The sequence below is a fragment of the Dendrobates tinctorius genome, unplaced genomic scaffold (assembly GCF_039654945.1).
Source record: "Dendrobates tinctorius isolate UK_male_01 unplaced genomic scaffold, ASM3965494v1 ptg000297l, whole genome shotgun sequence".
NCBI lineage: Eukaryota > Metazoa > Chordata > Amphibia > Anura > Dendrobatidae > Dendrobates > Dendrobates tinctorius.
The window spans coordinates 1,058,805-1,077,182 of record NW_027361964.1 but is presented as its reverse complement, the minus strand read 5'-3'; the positions used below and the strand labels follow the sequence as shown (position 1 = coordinate 1,077,182).

At 45.4% G+C, this 18,378-nt stretch overlaps 1 protein-coding gene across 1 annotated transcript in view; it reads right to left on the bottom strand.

Annotated features, from left to right (window-relative positions):
- Positions 1-887: 887 nt before the first annotated feature.
- Positions 888-18,378, bottom strand: part of LOC141073164 (uncharacterized) — an 87,248-nt gene continuing 69,757 nt past the window's right edge. Inside the window, exon 4 of the mRNA XM_073560550.1 lies at positions 888-1,567. Within this exon, the coding sequence (XP_073416651.1) occupies positions 1,014-1,567 (554 nt within the window). The 3' untranslated portion in view covers positions 888-1,013. The remainder of the gene's footprint in view (positions 1,568-18,378) is intronic.

Below are 18,378 nucleotides of genomic sequence, written 5' to 3'. Positions count from 1 at the left end.
GCTTCCCCGGCCCATTCTCCTTCTTCCCATCGCTTCCCCGGCCCATTCTCCTTCTTCCCATCGCTTCCCCGGCCCATTCTCCTTCTTCCCATCGCTTCCGCGGCCCATTCTCCTTCTTCCCATCGCTTCCCCGGCCCATTCTCCTTCTTCCCATCACATCCGCGGCCCATTCTCCTTCTTCCCATCGCTTCCCCGGCCCATTCTCCTTCTTCCCATCGCTTCCGCGGCCCATTCTCCTTCTTCCCATCGCTTCCCCGGCCCATTCTCCTTCTTCCCATCACATCCGCGGCCCATTCTCCTTCTTCCCATCACTTCCACGGCCCATTCTCCTTCTTCCCATCGCATCCGCGGCCCATTCTCCTTCTTCCCATCGCTTCCCCGGCCCATTCTCCTTCTTCCCATTGCTTCCCCACCCCATTCTCCTTCCCATCGCTTCCTCGGCCGATTCTCCTTCTTCCCATCGCTTCCCCAGCCCATTCTCCTTCTTCCCATCGCATCCGCGGCCCATTCTCCTTCTTCCCATCGCTTCCACGGCCCATTCTCCTTCTTCCCGTCGCATCCGCGGCCCATTCTCCTTCTTCCCATCGCTTCCACGGCCCATTCTCCTTCCCATCGCTTCCCCGGCCCATTCTCCTTCTTCCCATCGCTTCCCCGGCCCATTCTCCTTCTTCCCATCGCTTCCCCGGCCCATTCTCCTTCTTCCCATCGCTTCCGTGGCCCATTCTCCTTCTTCCCATCGCTTCCCCGGCCCATTCTCCTTCTTCCCATCGCATCCCGAGCAATCACTCATCATAAGAAAACATTTATAAAAGCAAACTTTCTGTCCACAGACACAAATAACTTTCTACTGTCTTCTAAGGCATGAGACGGTTGACTGGAGGAAAGATTTTTATTCTTACAATGTATCTTAGAAGTAAAGCACTGAACAGCAGCAGATGGGGAGACATGTCAGCTCGGAACCCAGAATACTGGTAACTGGGACGAGGGTCCATCGTCTGCTCTTGAGTCTTCTGTTAGGAATCTTTTTTTTTTATTTTAAGAATTTTTTTAATTAAACTTGGTTTCTTAACTGGGTTTTCTGTCTGGGCCGTGATTATGTCTTCTCGTATAGCTTCTTCACGTTCTCTCTCCCATCGGAGCTCTTGCTGGCGTCTGATCAATTCCTCCTCTTGCTTCCTCTCTTCTTCCTCCCTCCGTTTCTTCATCTCCTCTTCTTGTTGCTTTAGGCCTTTCTGTTTCTGTGCCTGTTCTAAGGCCTTCATATTTTCCACTTTTCTCTGCTGTTCCTTCATTTCACACTCATGGATGTAGTTAAGCACAAATTTCCTCCTCATCTTCATCTCCTCCGATGGATTTCGAGGTTGTTCCACCTGAAACTGAACGTCTCTAATGACTTCACACAAGAATTTCAGGACTTCTTCATGTTTTCCTCTGGTTTTCATGTGATCTTCTCTGGTGTAATTCTCAAATGAAAAGATTCTGTCGATTCCGATGTCCCTGAATATTCCTTCTGTTTTAGTTAGAGACCCCGCTGTCTTATGAGTGAGAACGACTATTGGGACGACTCCTGGAAGACAAGAGACACAAGGTAAGAAGAGATCCATAGATTCCATCATTTGTCACAGAAGATACAACGAAGATCCTGGTGTGAGATGAACTAATTCTAATTTCCCACAACTTGTTCCCAATCTCCCCAAAAACAATTTTAGTTCTGGTACCAAAACAGTACCCGAAACTGAACTCGTACCTGAACCCCATTCATCTGAATGGAGGGAGCAAACATCCATTGTTTGTTATGCTGTCATCTGCATGACAACACGGCAAACACAGGCTCTGCTCAGCGGTAAGATCATTACCACCGGTCAGAGAGCTGCAGTTCCTACGCTGTCAGCAGCATGTGAGCCAGCATTGTACTACTGTCATCAGCATACGCTTGCTGTCCCTGATCGCAGCGAGAGCAGGCGCCACTGATGAGAGTATTCATTAGCAGGCACCTGCGCTATAAATAAATACATTTTTTTAAAAAATGACATGGGTTCCCCTGTATTTTTGATAACCAGCGCAGGCAAAATCAGACAGCTGTGAGCTGCGGCCCTCAGCTGTCAGTTTTATCATGGCTGGTTATCAAGAAAAGAGGGGTCCCATATCATTTTTTTAAATTATTTAAACAATTAACCCCTTCATGTCCAGCCTATTTTGACCTTAATGACCAGGCCATTTTTTTGCAATTCTGACCAGTGTCCCTTTATGAGGTAATAACTCTGGAACGCTTCAACGCATCCTAGCGATTCTGAGATTTTTTTTTCGTGACATATTGGGCTTCATGTTAGTTGTAAATTTAGGTCGATAATTTTTGCATTTATTTGTGGAAAAATCAGAAATTTGGCAAAAATTTAGAAAATTTCGCAATTTTCAAATTTTGAATTTTTACTCTGTTAAACCAGAGAGTTATGTGACACAAAATAGTTACTAAATAACATTTCCCACATGTCTACTTCACATCAGCACAATTCTGGAAAAAAATTTTTTTTTGTTAGGACGTTATAAGGGTTAAAAGTTGACCAGCGATTTCTCATTTTTACAACAAAATTTACAAAACCATTTTTTTAGGGACCACCTCACATTTGAAGTCACTTTGAGGGGTCTATATGGCAGAAAATACCCAAAAGTGACACCATTCTAAAAACTGCACCCCTCAAGGTGCTCAAAACCACATTCAAGAAGATTATTAACCCTTCAGGTGCTTCACAGGACCTAAAGCAACATGGAAAGAAAAAATGGACATTTTAATTTTTCCAACAAAAATTTTCTTTTGGCATCAATTTTTTCATTTTCACATGGGCAACATGATAAAATGGATCCTAAAATTTGTTTGGCAATTTCTCCTGAGTGCACTGAGACCTCATATGAGGTTATAAACCACTGTTTGGGTGCACGGCAGGGCTCAGAAGGGAAGGAGTGCCATTTGACTTTTTGAATGGAAAATATGCTGGAATATTTAGCGCTTGCCATGTCGCGTTTGGAGAGCCCCTGTGTGCATAAACATTGGAGCTCCCACACAAGAGACCCTATTTTGGAAACTAGACCCCCCAAGGAACTTATCTAGATGCATAATGATCACTTTGAACCCCCAGGTGCTTCACAAATTGATCCGTAAAAAAAAGTATTTTTTTCACAAAAATTTTCTTTTAGCCTCAGTTTTTTCATTTTCACATGGGCAACAGGATAAAATGGATCCTAAAATTTGTTGAGCAATTTCTCCTGAGTGCACCGATACCTCATATATGGTCATAAACCACTGTTTGGGCGCACGGCAGGGTCCGGAAGGGAAGGAGCACCATTTGACTTTTTGAATGGAAAATAAGCTCCAATCGTTATCGGACACCATGTCGTGTTTGGAGAGCCCCTGTGTGCCTAAACATTGGAGCTCCCCCACAAGTGACCCCATTTTGGAAACTAGACCCCCTAAGGAACTTATCTAGATGCATAGTGAGTACTTTGAACCCCCAAGTGCTTCACAAACGTTTATAATGCAGAGCCGTGAAAATAACAAATATTTTTTTTCCTCAAAAAATTATATTTTAGTGCTCAATTTTTTATTTTCACAATGGTACCAGGAGAAATTGGACCCCAAAAGTTGTTGTCCAGTTTGTCCTGAGTACGCTGGTACCCAATATGTGGGGTGAACCACTGTTTGGGCACACGTCGGGGCTATGAAATGCTGATGATGGAATCTTCTGCGGGTATCATCTTACATTTGCAGAGCCCCTGATGTACCGAAACCGTGGAACCCCCCACAAGTGACCCCATTTTGGAAACTAGACCTCCCAAGGAACTTATCTAGATGTCTGGTGAGCACTTTGAACCCCCAAGTGCTTCACAGAAGTTTATAACGCAGAGACATGAAAATAAAAAAATATATTTTTTTCCACAAAAATAATTTTTTAGCCCCCAATTTTTTCAATTTTTTATTTTCCCAAGAGTAACAGGAGAAATTAGACACCCAAAGTTGTTGTGCAATTTTTCCTGAGTACGCTGATACCCCATATGTTGGGGTAAACCACTGTTTGGGCACATGTCAGGGCTTGGAAGGGAGGGAGCACCGTTTGACTTTTTGAGCGCAAAATTGGCTGGAATCAATGGTTGCACCATGTCGCGTTTGGAGACCCCCTGAAGTGCCTAAACAGTGGAAACCCCTCAATTCCAACTCCAACTCTAACCCCAACACACCCCTAACCCTAATCCCAACCATAACCCTAACCACAAGCCTAACCCTAATCCCAACCCTAACCCCAACACATCCCTAATCTTAACCCTAATTCCAACCCTAACCCTAATTCCAACCCTAACCCTAATTCCAACCCTAACCTTAACCCTATTTCCAACCCTAACCCTAACCCTATTTCCAACCCTAACCCTAACGGAAAAAAAAATAAAAATAATTCCTTTATTTTATTTTTTGTTCCTGCCTATGGGGGTGATAAAGGGGGGGTTTATTTACTTTTCATTCTATTTTGATCAGTGTGAGAGTTTATCACAGTGATCAAAATTAATGAATGGAATCTGCAGCCGGCGGGCGCACTGTGCATGCGCCCGCCATTTTCCAATATAGTTGCTCGGGTGACCTCCGAGTATTTTGGCGTGCTTAGAGATTTAGTGTTTGTCAACGCAGCTGCGTGATATGCGGCTACTTGACAGCCTGAATACATGCGTGGAATTCCTAACAAACAGGCAATCCCCACATGTATTGTTTATTATACTTGTCTATATTTCCCCTTTTCACATGTAAAGCGCCATTGAATAAATGGCGCTATATAAATGCATAATAATAATAATAATAATGTATTCAGGCTGTCTAGCAGTCGCAAATCATGCAGCTGCGTCGACAAACACTAAATCTCCGAGCACACCAAAATATTCGGAGACCACCTGAGCAACGAGTATACTCGCTCATCACTATTGACCAGGTGAGGAATATGGTTGTTTATTATTTTTCATCTTTTACAGGTGACACAGGGCTACAATGAAAAAGGCTTAAGGTGAGTAGAACTTTGTTTTTTTATTTTTATTTCATTATTCATTTTTTATTTCATTTTTCAAGGAGAAGATTGATAACATCAGAGACAGTTTTAATCAACAACCCCCAGTGCCCTTCCTCCTAGCGGCCCTGCCCTCCTCCCCCAAAACCAACTTATCCACCATTACAGATCGACTCTCCACTCTACTCTCAAGATCACATCTCACTACCTGTGCACTTGACCCGATCCCATCCCACTTCATCCCAAACCTCACCACAGTCTTCATCCCAACCCTAACCCATCTATTCAACCTATCACTAACAACTGGTGTTTTCCCCTCAAGCTTTAAACATGCCTCAATCACACCTATCCTCAAAAAGCCCTCTCTTGACCCATCCTCTGTATCTAGCTATCGCCCTATATCACTTCTCCCCTATGCCTCAAAACTACTGGAACCACACATCCATCTTGAACTATCCTCCCACCTCTCTTCTTGCTCCCTCCTTGACCACTTGCAATCCGGCTTCCGGCCACACCACTCCACTGAAACTGCCCTAACTAAGGTCACCAATGACCTACTAGACGCCAAGGCCAAGCGACACTACTCTGTCCTCCTCCTCCTGGACCTGTCCTCTGCCTTTGACACAGTGGACCATTCCCTATTACTACAGACCCTCTCATCTCTTGGTATCACAGACTTGGCCCTATCTTCGATTGCGTCATACCTAGCAGACCGCACATTCAGCGTCTCCCATTCGCACACCACCTCCTCACCTCGCCCCCTATCCGTCGGAGTACCGCAAAGTTCAGTCCTAGGGCCCCTGCTCTTCTCCATTTACACCTTCGGCCTCGGACAGCTCATAGAATCTCATGGCTTTCAGTTTCACCTCTATGCTGATGACACACAGATCTACATCTCTGGACCAGATATCACCTCCCTACTGAACAGAATCCCTCAATGTCTGTCCGCTATTTCATCCTTCTCCGCTAGATTTCTAAAACTTAATATGGAAAAAACAGAATTCATCATCTTTCGCTCATCTCACGTGACCCCCCCAACAGACCTATCCATTAAAGTAAACTGCTGCCCACTCTCTCCAGTCCCACAAGCTCGCTGCCTCGGGGTTATCCTTGACACTGATCTCTCTTTCAAACTGGGTCGCCCCCGCTCGCCCATGGCAGTGGGGTACTCGGTACCGGGCCGGTGTCAAGGCGGGAATGTGTCACAGCAGCGGTGACCCGGTCCGTGTCCCCAATGTGTGTGTGTGTGCCCAATATCAATGGCGGTGATGTTAAAGGTGTTAAAGTTTACATGAATAGTACGTGACGCCACCCGTGGTGTTTGGCAAGTAAGATGTTGAGCCAACGCTGCATGCAGATCCACTGGGACTGATGGTGTGGTGCAGCAAAGATGGTGTAGCTCCCCACAGGTGGAGCTATAGTCCCAGGGCAGTGTAGGTGCAATGGATGAGGAGAAGCGCAGAATGGTGTTGATGCTGGTACACAGGTGTAGAGGTGCGAGAATAACTGGAGGACACCCGAGTATGCGGTTCCAAAGCTTTTCTCACTGTTTGCAGTTCACACCACTGCCTGCCTCCGTACTGTGTTCTCCGGGTCAGGGCTCCAGCCAACCTCCAGGCAGGATAGCATTCTCCCTTCCACACTCCGCCAATATGTTCCTTCACTGAACGACTCCTCCAATGCGCCTTTAGGTGTGAAGCACTCCAGTACTTAGTTACCCTGGAATGCCTCTCTCTAGGTGTTCCTAGTCTTTACTTGTATGACAGACAGCTGTAGCCTGCTTCGGGGACTCCTCACTGCGTCCCGGCTCTCTATTCAGTTGCTGTTGTGTCCCAAGTCTATGATGTGAGTAAGGCGTTAGCGGCTCACTACTCCTCCGGTGTCTGTTGCCGGACATAAAGATCCAATCAACCTCGGGGGCCTTTGCGTTTTCTGGACTGGAAGGGTTCTCTCTCTTTCTCAACCTGCTTCTCACCGTCCTTCTATTCTCCTTAGTTCCGATCTGTTCTATCTCTCTTATGGAAGGTTAGGTTATCAATCTTATCAGTCTCTTTCTCTGGTCTTTATCGTGCCAGCAGCCCAGATCACTGGGACCTGCTGCAGCACGTCCCTCAGACACCCATCTTCTCTCTTCTCTAACCAACTCTTTCTCCGGAAATCCTACACTTTCCCTCTCTTTTATAGCTAACTCCACCCACCTCCCCAGCACCTCTTGTGTTACGAAGCCAGGGACCACAAAAGGCATCCTTTGACCTTTCCAGCATAAAGCATGGATGGGTCCCTGCTGAACTATCCTGTGTGTGGGGTGCAGGTGTGGAGTGCAGTCGGGAGTTCCCACCTTACCTGGATGGTGGGGCACTACACCTTAGGAGAAGGTGCAGTACCTCTGTGGCGACTGAAGCCTCAGGGGCACCACAAAACCACATATCCAAGCCCTTTCCGCTTCCTGCCGACTTCAACTCAAAAATATTTCACAGATCCGTACATTCCTCAACCAAGAATTTGCAAAAACCCTAGTCCATGCCCTCATCATCTCCCGCCTTGACTACTGCAACCTCCTGCTCTGTGGCCTCCCCTCTAACACTCTCGCACCCCTCCAATCTATTCTTAACTCTGCTACCTGACTAATCCACCTGTCCCCCCTGCTATTCCCCGGCCTCTCCCCTCTGTCAATCCCTGCACTGGCTCCCCATTACCCAAAGACTCCAGTTCAAAACCCTAACCATGACATACAAAGCCATCCACAACCTGAGTCCTCCGTACATCTGTGACCCAGTCTCCCGGTACTTACCTGCACGAAACCTCCGATCCTCACAAGATCTCCTTCTGTACTCCCCTCTTATCTCCTCTTCCCACAATTGCATACAAGATTTCTCCCGCGCATCCCCTCTACTCTGGAACTCTCTACCACAACATATCAGACTCTCGCCTACCATGGAAACCTTCAAAAAGAACTTGAAGACCGACCTCTTCCGACAAGCCTACAACTTGCAGTAACCACTGATCCACCAAACCGCTGCACGACCATCTCTACCCTCGCCTACTGTATCCTCACCCATCCCGTTGTAGATTGTGAGCCCTCGCGGGCAGGGTCCTCTCTCATCCTGAACCAGTCGTGACTTGTATTGTTTAAGATTACTGTACTTGTATGTATTATGTACACCCCTCCTCACATGTAAAGCGCTATGGAATAAATGGCGCTATAATAATAAATAATAATAATAATAAAGGTGTCAGTGTCTTTATTTCTAGCTGTGCATTTTTTTTTTACAATCTAACTATAGGATTAGTAATGGGGGCATCTTATAGATGCCTCTCCATTACTAACCTGTGAGCTTCATGTCGGGGCCATAAAACAGCTTACATCAACCACATAACCATTACTCAACTTTCTGCCGCCACAGGGCAAGTGGCAAGAGCCAGGCAATGCACGAGAATTGGCGCATCTAATAGATGCGCCTTTTCTGGGGTGGCTGTGGGCTGCTATTTTTAGGCTGGAGTGGCCAATATCCATGACCCCTTACCAGTCTGAGAATATCAGCCCCCATATGTCTGCTTTAGCTTGGCTGGCTGTCAAAAATGGGGGACCCCACACCACTTTTTAATTATCTATATAAATAATTGAAAAGTGCTGCGTGGGACCTCTCTATTCATGATAATCAGCCATGATAAATCTCACAGCTTGGGGTTGCAGCCGGCATCTTTCGGTTTTACCTGCACTGGTTATCAAAAATAGAAGAGACCCCACGTCATTTTTTAATTCATTTATTTATCAATTGCACAGACGCCAGCTGACAAATACGCTCATCAGCCTTGCCTGCTCTCTTTGCTGTCAGATGAGAATAGTAATGTGACTGGCAGTAACCTTTTTACCGAAGTTTACAGCTGCTGGCTCACACGCTTTCATCTGACAGCGTGGGAACCGCAGCGCTCTGACCAGCAGTAATGATCTTACCAACCAATCAGAGCCTTTGGTGTTTCTTGCACAGTCACAGAGATGACAGTGTGGGAAACAGCTGGTGTCTGGGGTGCTGAAACTGAACAGTAACATGAACTTCATTGAGAAATGTGTCCGGGGTCCGTGCATGGACACTAGGTGCTCAGTACAGACCCCGTACTGTTTGAGTTTGACCATCACTAGTTTTGAGTAGATTTTTAGGTTTTCCAACAATAAAGTTGGCAGCAGAGATGAGAGAATCTGTTCAAATTCAATTCACCTTCAATTTTTTGTAAAAAAAGAGAGAAATTAATCCAGCTCACCGCACTGCCTTGCTGGTAGGATCCAGATCCTGCGCACGGATTTGACTAGGCAGTCAATCAATAATAGGAAAGAAAAAAGAAGTTCCAGTGCCAGGAATAGAAAATTAAAAATCCATTTTATTGTGCCATTGCATATTAAAATTCCAGCAGGTACAGCATATCTGTCGGATGACTACAGAACAACGCGTTTCGACGCCTCAGGTCTTAATCATGTTCTGACCTGAGGCGTCGAAACGCGTTGTTCTGTAGTCATCCGACAGATATGGCGCTGGAACTTCTTTTTTCTTTCCTTCAACTTTTTGTGGTTCACTTTGTATGAATTTAGCAAAATGTCAGCCGGGTGGCTGCAAAATTACTGGATTGTAGTCACAAAATGGTGACTCCCTTCACCACTTACACATGTCCCCGGCAATGAACACATAGGCACACCAGTCCTCTGTGACTCCTCTCATATGTTCTCCTGCAGTCTGCACTCGGGGCTGCTCTTCTGGCACCGAGTAGTCATCAGCGCCCAATGTGCTGACTAGGCCTCCAGCATTGTGACAAATTCCCGCCACGCTCGGGCGATCTCAGGAATCCTGGCAGATTCTCTCATCTCTAATGATCAGTAATGTGGATAAGAAATTGCTGAGTGTACAAGAAAAATATCAAGATTTGATTCCTCGGTGGTTAATAGAAAAATATTAAGATTAAGGACTCGCAGATCTGGACATTTTTCTATCTACTGGCTAACACGGTATGAAGATTTATATCTTTCCCGAGTGCACCAGAGACATGTAAGTAATGGCCAGGTGACGTGGCAATCCAGCAGTGGGTGCTACAAGGTGGAAAGCCTTATTTCTGGATTTAAAAAATCAATTTGGCTCCTGATCCAAATAAGAAGAAATTATAACCCTCAGCCTGACTGACTTCACAAATGTGTAAAAACAATTACTATAATGAGTATGATAAGCGACTCCTGAGAAAGTGAGCATGCTCAGTGACTTCTGCTAATTATGCAAACTGTCTCTTCAGAGAGGAAGAGGACTAGAACTCTAGCGCCACCTATTGGAGGTAGCAATCCTAAAAGTCAGTGTCGACCCTTTAACGAGCCTTGCTACATCACTTAGGATAAAACCCAAACCAGAAGCTCAATTTGCAGAAACGGTGTTTCTTTTGTTTTTAAAAAAAAAAGAAGAAAATTCAGGTTAGTTGTAAGCAACTCAATATAAGCTCATCAACTTCAACTCTCATCATCATGGTTCATATTTATTTTAGTGTAACAAGCCAAGGGTATACACAAAAGACATCCTGAACATCAATCAACATCACTAAAAGTCACTGGTATTTGATCAGGTGCTGCCATGTTTTACATTTCCAGACACCCTCTGCATCAGAACCACCACATGCAGGACACACTTCCGGGGCATAGACTGCGCTGGAAAATACCGGCGCTTGCGCAGTAGCGATGATATGCTTTGCCCACAGTTGGGCAAAGCATACTGGGCAGGCGCCGGGGGCCTTTACATTGCAAGCACGGAAACCAACGGCATCTGTGGTATTCACAGATGAAGATTACATGAAGCAAGCCGAGGAGGTGGGGGGGAGAAGACTAGTAAGCCACGCCCATCGGACCGCGGCAATTTGCATGCATCCCCACCAAGCTGAAAAAGGTATTTATGCCTCAAAGGTGCGGGGTCGGGGGGGAGTCAAAAGGCCTCATAGAATCCTTATGGGATGCACTGTTTAGGGTTATCTTTACATGATATCACTAAATATGGGTGACAGATTCCCTTTAAGTTTCTCTAATTTACTGCTCCAGAGAAAAGTAAAATCTAACTTTTCCACTCTTTTTATTTTCCTACACGACGGTGGAAAAACTGTTGCAATAAAAAGCAAAATGGGAAGAATCACCGCTTTTATGACCAAAATCTTACCACTCAAGGTCAAGTCTCTCAGTCGCCAAAAATTTACATTACGCTCTATGCGCAATCCACACTCCTCCCAGCTCTCCTTACCTTCCAAGTCCTTATTAAATAATACTCCCAGCACTTTGATAGCACCCTCCTCACACTTTACCCCCTCCATTTTAACCCTGTCATCCCCTAAACACTTAAAACTGCATTTATTCCAATTCACTCTAAAGCCAGATGCACCACAGAAAAACTCCAGAAGCAACGTAACCCTACTCATAGACGCAACACTTTCACTCACAGCCACAACATCATCCATATATCCAAGAACTTTCACCTGCTTCCCACCACTCCCAGGTACCAACAAACCTCGCATCATTTTATCACGTCTCACCAAGCACAACAGAGGTTCAATCACACATACAAACAAGACAGGGGACATGGGACACCCCTGCCTCACACCAGACTTAATATTCACTTTCTCACTCAACCAGCCATTAACAAGAAACTCACTTGACACACAATCATACAAAGACATTATCCCATTCACACATTTTTGAGGAAATCCCATTCTCTCCAGAACTTTAAACACATGCGAGACCCTATCAAACGCTTTCTCAAAATCAATTGACAGAACCCTACACTTCCGTTTCCTTCCCATGCAGTCTCCAATCAAATCCCTTAATAACAATAAGTTATCACTCATACTTCTCCTGGGCACAGCACACACGTGATCCTCATCCACAACGCTACCAATCACCTCACGCATACGATTCGCCAACAATTTGCTGTAGATTTTGTAATCTGCGTTCAGCAATGTTATAGGTCTCCAATTCTCTAAACACTTTCTCTCACCTTTCTTATGCACAAGCACAACCACCCCCTCTTTCATTGATTCACACAACTTACCACTCTCCCACATATACTTACATATCTCAGTCACATCAGCACCCAGACAATCCCACACCTTCACATGGAATTCTACCGGCAATCCGTCTTTACCTGGAGTCTTATTCTTTTTAGCACTCTTCATCACATTTTCTACTTCTTCCATAATTACGTCCTCATTCAAAATATCACATTCTCCACTATCCAACTTGTTCTCTAACCCATTCAGCACTTCTGAAACAAGACCAGAATCAATCCATTTTTTATCATATAACTTACTATAGAACCTATTCACCTCCTTTATCACATTGTCACCTGACACACACAAACCGTTCCTATCCAGGATTTTATCCATATCAGCCTTTCTCCCATTCATTTTCTTAAAAAAGAACCGCATGCACTTTTCATCTTTCTCAAGATGTTCTATTTTGGTGCGATAGATGATTTCTTTCCCTTTTTCATCCATAACACTCTTTAATTCACTCTTTGTCTCAGCCAGCAGATCAGACACATCCATGCCACTTTCTACACACTTCCTTTACCAGTCTAAGCACCTGTTTAAATCATTAAATCTACTCCGATAAATAGCAGCTTTTTATAGCCCCATTTTTTGAAGAATTTTTTGCAACACACCTTAACCCAGTCCCACCATTCCAGCACACAAGCAAAATCCCTCTTACATACTCTCCACTCTTTATACTTTATTTTTAATTCATTCATCACATCCTCATCTTCTAACAATCTTACATTCAGCTTCCAAACCCCACCCCCATACACACGGTCATCAATCGCACTAAACACACCTCTCAAACACTCATGATTAGAAAAAGGTACAGCATTTTGTTCAAAATTCATACACAACATATTTTTGGAAAACATCATTTTATCTATCCTGGATGCAATACCACCCCTATCAGCATGGTACTGTCATGATCCAGGTTGGACCTGAGAGAGTAAATGCACAAAGTAACCTTTTTTTCCCTTGGCTGTGTGCCAAAGGTGGTTTTGCCCCTGGTGGCCATTAGGGTCATTGCACTGTGGTGATTTCAGTTGTTGTTTTCCCCCGGTGGCCATTAGGATCATTGCACTTTGGTTACCTTAGTTTGTGCACGTAATCATGTAACAGGTGCGATAGCTCTATAAGAGAGTATCAGGTGTGGTAATCACTGTTGGTGATAAAGTATTCTTTTGCAAGCAAGCCTGGGTGAAGGATGGAGCTAAAGGAGAGTCACGGGCAACTCAGTGAAATCCCTGGAGTGTCAGCTATGGTGTCTGCAAGGAGTGCTGGCATGGCGTGGTGGAGTCGTAGCTATGGTGTCAGCAAGGAGCTCGTGCATGGATTGGTGGAGTGGCAGCTATGGTCTAGAGCTGCACTCAAAATGCTGGACATTGTTGCTGAAAGCTGGACTCAAGCATGCTGGACTTTTTGGCAGAAAAGCTGGACTCATTTGCGGGACTCTGTTTCTGGACAGCTGCACGCAGGTGTGGATTCTGTTTGCTCCAAGGCTGCACTATGATGCTGAGGAGGTCCGTTTCTGGACAGTGCACCCAGATGTTGAACATGGTGGAGGAAAAGATGCACGCAGGTGGTGGGCTCTGTTGCTGGGAGCGTAGGCAACAGAGCAAAGCTAAGTGGTGTTCCCCAGTTTTGTCATTTTTCCTTATGTGTGTTTAGTGCAGTGGTGGGATTAGTTTACACACCGACCAATTCCCTAGTGAGGGTTTAGGTGCAGGGCGAGTCAGGGGTTTGAGGTTCCTGATCGGCTCCTGGTGCGGAACCGGCCTAGGGAACATTAGGAGTGTAGAGACACTGACTCAGGGGAGTGCAGGAGGTCTCCACTTCCCCATTTCCCAATCGCAGGGCCACCATTGTTATTGTTAACCAGGTTTTCCCTTTCCCTTTGTCTTATTGCTTTAGTTACTGGCCTGTGGGCCGCGTCACATAGGACAATTACACGTGCCGCGTCCTGCTGTATCAGTTACTGGCCTGCTGGCCGTGTCACTCAGGATGGGGCACATGACAGGTACATTGGCAGTGGTGGAAGGCCAAATTTCAGAGCAGCAGCATCTTGAAGGGAAAAATCAGAAATAAGATTGGATAACTTTTTACCAGTTATGTCACAATTCCCTTCTGTGATGCAATTAAAGTCTCCAACTAAAACTGTAGGCATTTTGCCCAGAAGAAACAAACTTAATTTTTCCAGAAGAGCCAGACGCTCCTTTTTCCTGTCATGTCCTGATGGACAGCACACATTAAAAATTCTAGCCCGCCACCCCTATAGCTAACATGTGCAATTATACATCTACCCACCTCTACCACCGGGTAGCTATCTAAACTAATCTACCTGTTAGTGTTGAACATTCCGATACTGCAAATATCGGGTGTCGGCCGATATTCGCTGTATCGGAATTCCGATACCGAGTACCGATATTTTTACAATATCGGCTAATGGAATCGGAGGTTCCCATAATGCAATGAGCCACTGTTGTGGCTGTGATTGGCTGCTGAAATGATGTCATCATGATGTGCGGTCTGTGCGCATCATGATGCGCGGTCTGACCGGGCCTGCCGGGAGTCTGTGCGGCCTGCCGGGGATCTGTACGGGCCTGCCGGGGTCTGTGCCGGCTGCCGGGTGTCTGTGCGGACTGCTGGGGGTCTGTACGGGCCTGCCGGGGGTCTGTGCTGGCTGCCGGTGGTCTCTGCGGATTGCCGGGGGTCTGTACGGGCCTGCCGGGGGTCTGTGCCGGCTGCCGGGGGTCTGTGCGGGCCTGCCAGGGATCTGTGCGGGCTGCCGGGGGTCTTTGTCTCTGTGCGCCGGCATCGTCAGATGGGACTCCAAGTCCCATCGGGCTATGCCTGCTACAATGACAGTGATTGACACATTAGCCAATGATGGGACAGTAGTAGTCCCATCATCCGGCTAATGTGTTGAATGTAAAAAAATATATATATATATATATATATATATATATATATACATACTACATACATACTTCATATATGCTACATTCATACAACATACATATATACTACATTCATACAACATACGTGCATACTACATACATACTACATACATACTACATTCATACAACATACATACATACTACATATATACTACATTCATACAACATACATACATACTACATACAACATACATACAACATGCTACAGACATACAAAATACATACTACATACATACTACATATATACTACATACAATACATTCATACAATACATACATATAGACATACAGTACATATAACAGAGTACATACTCACCATAACTTGTCACTTTGTTCCCCGAAGCCAGTGTCATCTATAAAAAATATGAAAAAAACAAACAAGCAATATACTCCCTGATCCGCAGAAATCCATGAGTGTCCCACGACGATCTCCTGCAGTGCATCACTGAGAGGTTACTATAGTTCACTGGTCTCACTTTATGGTAAAAGCTGCGTGTGAACTTTCTCACACTGCAATGCCAAAAGTTAGACTAGGGACTATTTTTTTACAGTGGCGGAGGAATACAGTGCGGAAGGATACCTACCTTCCATCATTGTATTCCTGGAGCCCCTAGAGAGCGGTGGCATCAGCTGATGCTGCTGTTCTCCACGGAAGATCGTCATGGGACACTCGTGGATTTCTGCTGATCAGGGAGTATATCGGTTGTTTGTTATTTTCATATTTTTTTATAGATGACACTGGCTTTGGGGAACAAAGTGACAAGTGATGGTAAGTATGTACTCTATGTTGTATGTACTGTATGTCTATATGTATGTATTGTATGAATGTATTGTATGTAATATGTATGTAGTATGTATTTTGTATGTCTGTAGCATGTTGTATGTATGTAGTATATATGTATGTATGTTGTATCAATGTAGAATGTATGTAGTATGCATGTATGTATGTTGTATGAATGTAGTATATATGCAGTATGTATGTATGTAGTATGTGTGTATGTTGTATGAATGCTGTATGAATGTAGTATATATGCAGCATGTATGTAGCATGTATGTATGTTGTATGAATGTAGTATATATAAAGTATGTATGTTGTTTATATGTAGTATGTATGTAGTATGAATGTATATATGTAATATACTGTATATGAAGTATGTATGTAGTATGTATGTTTTATGAATGTTGTATATATGTAGTATGTATGTAGTATGTATGTATGTTGTATGAATGTAGTATATATTGTGATAAAACACTCCGGGATCGCCTTTGCTGGGGTCAAAGGTCACATGCGTTCAGCATGAAACTCAGGCGCAGAGCTGGAATTCGGGTATAAATGACACTGGGTCAGGTTTATTAACGGTGAAAGCAATGCATAAAGAAAATAAAACGAATCCTCGCCTGTCCGGCACTAACTAAACAAGGTACAACCTAACTACCAACTGGCGGGCTTCTCCCGTCCAGCCAAACCACAGTTGCAGTGGGCACTGCTTTCACTCACGTGTGTCTCTCACACAGACAGACTCTCTGTGTTCCCAGGCTGAGACCCTCACACAACCACCTGACATCCTTTTATATCCACCTCCCATTATTCATTAGTAAGCAGGTGCGATACTGACCAGACTAGGTCACATAGGAAAGGAATCTGGGCGAGATATACCTGCCCTCATCCACTATTCCCACATGAGTCTCACATATCCCCCCCCTCTGCTCAGACCACTCTGGTCAAGCAATGACACCTGCCAAACAGTGCACTCGGGACAGGGCATCTGCATTCCCCATCTGTTCCCCTGGGAGGTGCTCCACCGTAAAAGTGTAGGCCTGCAGGGCAAGGAACCACCGGGTCATCTGGCTATTCCGTTCCTTGTGCAAGTGCATCCACTTGAGAGGGGCATGGTCAGTGATCAGCCTGAACTTTCTGCCCACCAGGTAATATTTGAGGGCCTCTAGAGCCCACTTAATGGCTAGGCACTCTTTTTCCACTACCGCATACTTTTGCTCATGTTTATTCAGCTTCCTGCTGAGATAGAGGACTGGATGTTCCACTCCGTCCCTCACTTGTGAGAGTACGGCCCCGATACCGGTATCAGAGGCATCCGTTTGTACCACAAACTCGCTGCGGAAGTCCGGAGTCACCAGTACTGGTTGAGAGCAAAGTGCCCGTTTTAGGCTATGGAAGGCTTCTTCAGCCGCTAAATTCCATTTAATCATGACGGAGTCTTTCCATTTGGTAAGATCCGTCAGGGGGGTAGCGATGGCTGCAAAATTGGGTATGAACCGGCGATAATAGCCGGCGATCCCCAGAAAGGCTTGCACCTGCTTCTTGTTGACAGGTTGCGGCCAGTCCTGAACCGCTTGAATCTTATCAACCTGGGGTTTAACAACACCCCTCCCAATTACATACCCCAAATACCGGGCTTCTTCTAGCCCGATGTGACATTTCTTGGGGTTCGCAGTTAGACCTGCCTCCCACAGGTCGTCAATCACAGCTTGTACTTTCTGGAGATGAGTCTCCCAGTCCAAGCTGTAAATGACAATGTCATCCAAATAGGCCGAAGCGTACTGCCTATGTGGCCTCAGGACTCGATCCATCAGTCTCTGAGCAGACGGGACCGGCCAGTTCCGCTGACAAGGCAGACCGACCTTTCCAGGGTTTTATCAGATTCACATGATAAACCTGTTCAGGTTTCCGTTTACCTGCCTGGTATACTTTGTAGTTTACTTCACCAACTCTTTCCTTAATCTCAAAGGGGCCCTGCCACTTTGCCAGGAACTTACTGTCCACCGTGGGGACCAGGATCAACACCCTATCTCCAGGTGCAAACGTACGGATCTTGGCGCCCCTATCATAGATTCTTTTTTGGGCTCCCTGAGCCTGCATCATGTGTTCTTTGACGATAGGCATAACAGCCGCAATACAGTCCTGCATTTGGGATACGTGATCTATCACCGTTTTAAACGGAGTGACCTGACCCTCCAAGGATTCTTTGGCGACGTCTAACAGTCCGCGAGGACGTCGGGTGTATAATAACTCGAAAGGCGAGAACCTCGTGGAAGACTGGGGCACTTCCCTGATGGCAAAAAGCAAATACGGAAGTAAATAGTCCCAGTTCTTCCCATCCTTGTCTATCGCCTTTCTCAGCATCTGCTTCAGAGTTTTATTGAACCGTTCGACCAACCCGTCTGTTTGAGGGTGATACACGGATGTGCGTAACGGTTCGATTTGTAACAACCGGCAGAGCTCCTTCATTACCCAGGACATAAAGGGGGTCCCCTGGTCGGTGAGTATCTGTTTTGGTATACCGACCCGACTAAACACATGCACCAGTTCCTTGGCAA